This window comes from Sinocyclocheilus grahami, unplaced genomic scaffold, assembly GCF_001515645.1.
Source record: "Sinocyclocheilus grahami isolate Dianchi unplaced genomic scaffold, SAMN03320097.WGS_v1.1 scaffold388.1, whole genome shotgun sequence".
Lineage (NCBI taxonomy): Eukaryota > Metazoa > Chordata > Actinopteri > Cypriniformes > Cyprinidae > Sinocyclocheilus > Sinocyclocheilus grahami.
Window position 1 is genome coordinate 479047 of NW_015505567.1, and position 7304 is coordinate 486350.

Consider the following 7304-nt stretch of genomic DNA (forward strand, 5'->3'; position numbering starts at 1 on the left):
GGCACGAGATGCATAGGATTATTTTATGACAGATGTGTATCCGCTTAAAAAAAAAAAATAAAAAAAATAAAGTCACCATTCTCTGCCATTAAATTGGCAAGCCCGAACAGGACATTGCGATGTTGCGAAATTGCGATGGGTTAAATAAACTCAATAAGCAGACAGACGCGACTACGGTCAAGCGCAGACCAGTATTGAAGTGCACAGGAAATAAGCAGCAGTCATATTTAAAGCAGTTTAAATTAATATTGAGTACTGATTGATGTTCACTTGGATTTTTCCCCCAGCGAGGGAACTTAATACTCTGTCATTAGACGAGCTATTCATTAGTCTGTTTGATGAGAAAAATATGAAATTGATAAAATGGGTTATTAATCTGTACAACTGCAGCAGCAGAGGACTATTATTCTGCCGTGTGATACTGCAGAAGAACTGATGATGGCACAGTTTGATCTTCGGCTGACCAATCAGCAGAAAGGGGCGTTTAATTCCCGCCCACTTGTAGCAATCAAATATTCAAACTGTTTATTCAATTTTCCACCCATGAACGAAAAATGAAAATTTAAGCTGAATTCTCGTTTTTCGTTTTTTGGAAAAAAACAAAAAAACGAAAAAGGATCAGTTTTCTAATTTTTCTATTTTCAATATTAAATCAAAAAACGAATGATCGAATGATACACGGATTCAGCTTAATTTTCATTTTCCATTTCTTATACAGAACAAAAAACTAAAATCAAATGACCAGAAAGTACACAGACTTACTTGAAAAAAAAAGAAATACTTGTTTTTCTTACTTTTTTCATTTTTCTCATTATTTTATTTTCAATATTATATAGAAAATCTTATAATAATACATTTATAACTTATAACCCCGTGCATCCTAGGAGAAACATTCAAGCAATATTTTAAATAAAATAACCTTTTAGGAACACTACTTCTATGCTGCTGCCATTCTAAGGATTAAATCCACACACTCACCACTAGGGTCAATACTCTGAGCTCTGGCCAGTACGACTCAGATTCCACTTGTTCAGCGAGGCTGTCTTTCCCATCCAACTGTTCCCCCAATTTCCACTGGACAAAGCCACCGTACAAACTCCTGCATGCACTGCCAGAGCCCTGTCGCGCCACTGCAGACAACTGCTCGCTCTCCACACCGAACAACTGTGACAGAGTATACACTAAAACAAACCAAATTTTCACATCATCATCATCATCATTAGGAGAACAGGATGTCATACTAGTACATGTACCATTGCAATCAAAATCATTCAACCTCCAGAGACTGTAATAATTTACAAATGTTAGCTTTTCTGAATATCTATTTATTTATGTAGCATCTACAACCATTTAGTGGCATGTTAAAAGTGATAATGTCATTAAATAACTTAAAATGTTTGAGTTAATGGATTTTATCTTTTTAAATAAAAAAGAAAAAGAAGAAAAAAAAGGGGTGCATGCATGTGCTAAAGTTGAGGAAAACCTTTGAGGGCGCTGGAAGAATGTTTTATGGAGTGATGCGACCAAACGGGAACTTTTTGGACCCATGGATCAGCGGTATGTCTGGTGCATAAAAGGCAAAGCTTACGAACAGAAGAACACCATCTCCATGGTCAAACATGGATGTGGGCCAGTATTGTTATTGGGGTGCTTTGCTGTTGCAGAAAGTGGACATCTTGACTATATAAAGGACATCATAGATTCCTTGAAATACCAGGCAATTTTGGCAAAGACTGAAATACATTCGGTGCATAGATTGAAGCTGATGATGATCATTCGACTTTCCAGCAGGGCAACCATCCTAAAGTTTAAAATCTACTGTTTGATTCAAAACGTTTGGTTCAGGGATCAGTCGTAGAAAGTTTATAAGTGCCCTGTTCAGTCTCCAGATTTAAATCTCATTAAAAATATTTAGTTTATTTTATTAATTATTATATTTGATTAATTTGAAGAAAGCAGTGGCAACATGAAAACCAAAGATGATCAATGATCTGGAAGCTTTTTCAAGTGAGGAACAGGCCAAGATTCCAGTAGAAAGGTGTCAGAAATTTGTAAGCACTTATATACATTTATTGGAGTCTATCCCAAAGTCTTTTAAAACCATTCACCAATATTTAAATCCAATATTTTTCATATTTTATATTTATATTTGTTATATGTTCTACTTATGTTTTGTAAGTACTGTAAATGCCAACAATCATGCCAATAAAGCTTTGATTCTTTATGAATGTATTTCTGTAGGCCTATGCCAGCAATAAATGAACTGACTTTACCGTATAGGAATTTACCATATTAGGCTATAATATTTCTATGGCTAATTCTAAACATATAATTAGTGGAATGACAATACAGAATGTTAAATAGGTAAAGAGATACATAAAATGAAAGTAGAAAATAAAGCAAATCTCATTTTTATTTGTTTGTTAAATTTTTATTTTTATATAGAAACTCCTATATACTTGTGGATCTCATTTGTGAATTTGTTTAATAATTATAAATCTCTTTACATTTATTTGTGACCCAAAATATGTTTATCTGGAATTATGCACCAGTTCTAACCCCATAGCTGATGCCTTGGTTGAACCATTTTCATAAAGTTTTGTTCACGGCTGCAGAATGTCTTGCAGGTCGAGGGGGTTGAACAATTTTGATTGCAACTGTATATGCAATTTGTTTTCACTCACCCAGACAGGCGTACCCTGATGCAGAGGATGCCAGGCCAGCAGCAGTGGGAAAATTATTCACAGAGCAAATATGGACCTTATGGGACACACCGCTGACATCAGAAGTGGAATCAACAGTATTTTGTCTCTTGCGAGAAAACCTTCGAACTGGTGAATTTAAATGAGATTGGCATCACAATGATAGCTCCTGACACACGGTTTAACTTATTTTAATGTTCTGAAAGCCAGGGACATACTTTCCTGCAGACATGACTGCAACCTGGGGTTGCTGATATCCTCTTCTTTGCCATTCAACCAGATGCGGTCTTGCTGGAAATTTCTGCTGCATGCAACTGTTGTGGTTGTTTTGAGCTGAGAAAGAGAGTTATAGTATATAATGGTACCCTCACTGTTTGAACTAATAATTTGGAGCTCTTTAAATGAATTGAGGTACAGTGACAGATGCTGACAGGGTTAATAATATGGGTACTATCATTCACCTGGTCCTGATGCAGTGTTAAGCTGAGGGATGAATTCATTGGCAGAATGAGATCTTCATCACGCTTCCCCCCTGATTGAATATCAATAATAACTCAACAAAACACATGAAAACATAAGCAGAACATGTTCAATGTTATTTCGTATTCATTTTCATTGCAAATGTTATTTTTAATCAAATTAATATTTACAGAAAGTGTAGACACTTTCCCCAAAACATATTTGGTCACTTAATTCACACTAACAAATGTGTTACTGTCACTGCATTTTATAAAGTGTCTTTTTTCCTCTTCACTAAAGTGTACAATAAGTACAATAACAAGACACTTAAAACTTTCTCAAAACAAAAATAATGATCATCTTACATCATAATAATCACAACTGAATGCTACTCTTACTGAGCCTTGAGAGATTATATGTACGTTTAAAGTACATGCACACTTACAGTATTTGATGACAGCGATATTTACCGGTGCCGTGCAGGTGACCATAGAGAGACTTTGTTTATCGTTTTCTGGCATATTCATAAGTTCATAAAAGTCTACACGCAGCTAATTTAACAAAAGTGAATGATTATTTACAAGTACAACTCGCAATGGTTACCAGCTTTTGTGTAACAGCGTGAAACACAGTGTAAAAGCAAATGAACACAACCTTGCGTTTGGATTGGTTCACGCTAAACACGTGGATCCGTATTTGACCAATTAGAGAGATCACCGTACAACCCTATTTTAAAGTGACCCAATCATTGGCGTCGGACCATGGTCTTACCCAGAACTAGAGATGGCCTTATTATTGGAAGATACCAACCTCCGCGGCTACACCATTGGAGAAAACGTAACAGCCAACTTCGATCATGTGTGCTTTGATAACCAAACATGGATGCTTCCTCGTTTCCTAGCCTCGCTTTATCCTCCGTCCTCCTGCCCGTAACCCGGAAATCTATCGAAACTTGCCATATTAAAGGACGCCTCAAATTTTTTTCATAGTAATGCATTTAAAAAATATCTGTGCTATTCGTATCTTTATAAAAGTTCACAATGTTGTTACAGATAAACTATTATTAATAACTCCACGTCTCTGTAAGGCGAATTCCAAACGGATTTGTGCACCCTCCGGAAAGGGGACGCCATTTGTAGGACGTTCCAAACGAAAGTGAACATTCTGGAACCCTTCCAGAAGTCCGTTAGCGAATGGAACATGCGATCATAGACATATAAATATGTATGTATGTCTATTCATGCGATGGTCACTTCACGGAATGAGTTCCGTTTGTGATCATCGGATAGTAGATCTTGCGATGCTTTTTTTAAAGCAAAGTTGGGGTTGATTGCCACTTCATGTTCACATACAAAAGAAGAATAGGCTAATTATATTTGTTTATTTTAATGTAATACAAAATAGTTTTCGTCAGTGATATAAATATGACTTAAGACTGTAGTGTAAGCAAGTTTAGTTTGAAAAAGTTTAATAGTAAATATGACACAATTAGACAATATTCGAATAAAATAATAAGAAGAATAAATAATTATTTGCAACAACTGATGAAGTGCTGAATGCAGCGTTGTCAGGGTAACGTTTGGTCAGTTTTTACAGTCTATGGGTCAGTCACAGAGCAGTTGAGAAACAAGGCTTGTTCGAGATTAATTATACTAGCCTGCCACCGGCTGGCGAGAGCAGCCGCTTGCAGTCGGGGCGGAATTAAAATTGGAGACGTCAAGTCAGAGGCTGCGTCCGAAATGGCATATTTCAATACTATATAGTAGGCAAAAAGCAGTAGTCGAGCGTGTGCCTTCGGAGGCAGCATTCCAAGGCATCAAGGCACGTCCGAATCCAAAGTTAGCTTCACTTCCTGTCTCGTGAGATACCTTCATCTGATCGATTTTTGAAGGCAGCATAGATGTATCCTTCGCTGCCTTTGGTTTCCCACAATCCTGTGCGTTCCATTCCGTGACGGTTGAGCTAAAAAATAAAGATGAAAAAGTTGCGTTTGGTGGTTAGTTTGCGTGGAAATGTATAGTTCTGATTAACTTTGTGCACTAGGGATGGCGAAATGAAGCCTCATGAAGTTATGAGGCTTTCCTCTTACTGGATCGAGAAAAGATTCGAAGTGTCGGAGTATCAATTACAGTGCTATCTAGTGGATTATAAAATGTACAACAGCCGTATCTGGGATGAAGCTTCACTGGATGAAACACCCACCTCATTGATGTAATTTTACTCTGTAGTGCACAAATAAAAATCATACGCTGATAATATTTTTTATGTACCATAATCTGGCAATTCATGGTAATATAAGTCAATATTAGTCAATGTACTACAATAAAATACTGTTTAAGTGTGTTGTGGGTGCCCACAGTAAGTGAGAAATTGTTGAATTATTATAACTAAAATACCTGTATATGACATGTAATTGACATAAAACTATCTGTATAGTAATAACATTGTTTGTATTATTTCTTCATCTGGTATAGGAAACTATATAAATGTAACTTCAAAGAATTCATGGATTATGTGGTTATTAAATGTGCTTGTGTAACTGGGTGAAGAATGTGGGCACAAAAAAGGGCTATTTTACTGGTTTTTATTGAGAAAAAAAAAATGACACTGTTAGGGCATAGCCTATTTCTCCTCTTGCACAATACTTCCCCTGCCTTTGAGAACACTCTCTCACAGGGTACAGAGGAGGCTGGTGTACACAAAAACTGTAGTGCCATCAGATATAGATGGGGAAACACATGTTTTAGTTCTTTCCAGTATTCAAGTGGATCATGGGTTCTTGGTATGTTAGTTTCCTTTAGGTATCAGTCAACCTCTATTACTGCATCAGCTGTGGCATTACAAGTTTTTTTACTCTGGTCCACAGCACTATCTAGCAGGTGCCACATGTTTCCACCTAAACAATTTGAAGGCAAAAAAATTAACAAATGTAAATGCATCACACACTAATATTTATGTCATGAAATATTCACAAAAGTTGTTTTCCAAAATAATAAAAAAAGATATACTTGAAGTATATGTAGCCTGTTGACTTGTTGCCTGTTGAGATTATGTTTCTGTTGAATCAGTGCTTGATGTTGATGGGGTTTGTTCTTGGATTCTGATGATGGTGGCACATTCCCCTTTTAGCCTTCTAACAGCTTCAGTCATTTTATTTTGATGGAGGAACCCAAAGGTTTTAAACCTTGGGTCCAGCAAGGTTGCCATGTTCATTACACTCATACAGGTGCATCTCAATAAATTAGAATGTCGTGGAAAAGTTCATTTATTTCAGTAATTCAACTCAAATTGTGAAACTATTGAATAAATTCAGTGCACACAGACTGAAGTAGTTTAAGTCTTTGGTTCTTTTAATTGTGATGATTTTGGCTCACATTTAACAAAAACCCACCAATTCACTATCTCAACAAATTAGAATATGGTGACATGCCGATCAGCTAATCAAAAATTGGTTGAGATTTGGTGGGTTTTTGTTAAATGTGAGCCAAAATCATCACAATTAAAAGAACCAAAGACTTAAACTACTTCAGTCTGTGTGCATTGAATTTATTTAATACACAAGTTTCACAATTTGAGTTGAATTACTGAAATAAATGAACTTTTCCATGACATTCTAATTTATTGAGATGCACCTGTAGACTCTATATTCCATATATGTTCTCTCAGGCATCTGGTCAGGTATTTCTGTCAGTTCTTTTGAAATGTCCATGGTCAACCTAATCAATTTAAAATGGCTTGGTCACATTTGCAATATGAACATCAATATGAATGTTTTAACTGCTGGATAAATATACAGATAAATATCTGATTTGTTCTCCCTGTAAAGAATGGTGTATCATATTCATCAGTGGAATGACTTTTGAACCTGAGACACGTTTCTCCTCAGACAGTTCTACTGTAGCCTGCTGGAACGATGAGAGCACATGGAGGACTTCCTCTATTGCTTCATACTTCTGTGGATGAAATGGACTGATGTCTGTCCTGAGAGAGGCTAGGGATGCCCCAACAGCTTGCCTTTCTCCATATAGGAGTTGAAGCATCTGAAAAGGGCTGTTTCACCATGTTTCCACTTCATTGATAAGTTTAAGGGCAGGTCTGCACATTTCTTGCTGCATCTGGGTCAGCTTCTCTTTGGCAATGGTG

The 7304-nt window shown here is 36.5% G+C and overlaps 1 protein-coding gene across 2 annotated transcripts in view; it reads right to left on the reverse strand.

The window, feature by feature from the left end:
- Positions 1–3821, reverse strand: part of mvda (mevalonate (diphospho) decarboxylase a) — a 28458-nt gene extending 24637 nt beyond the window's left edge. The window contains exons 1-5 of one of the 2 annotated variants that reach the window (XM_016231341.1): positions 3632–3821; positions 3164–3234; positions 2921–3035; positions 2685–2831; positions 979–1181 (exon numbers count right to left, since the gene is read on the reverse strand). In XM_016231341.1, the coding sequence (XP_016086827.1) occupies positions 979–1181; positions 2685–2831; positions 2921–3035; positions 3164–3202 (504 nt within the window). In that variant the 5' untranslated portion in view covers positions 3203–3234; positions 3632–3821. Of the gene's footprint in view, positions 1–978; positions 1182–2684; positions 2832–2920; positions 3036–3163; positions 3235–3606 lie in introns of both variants that reach the window. The other variant, XM_016231340.1, reaches the window with a different exon arrangement.
- Between the last annotated feature and the right edge of the window lie 3483 nt (positions 3822–7304).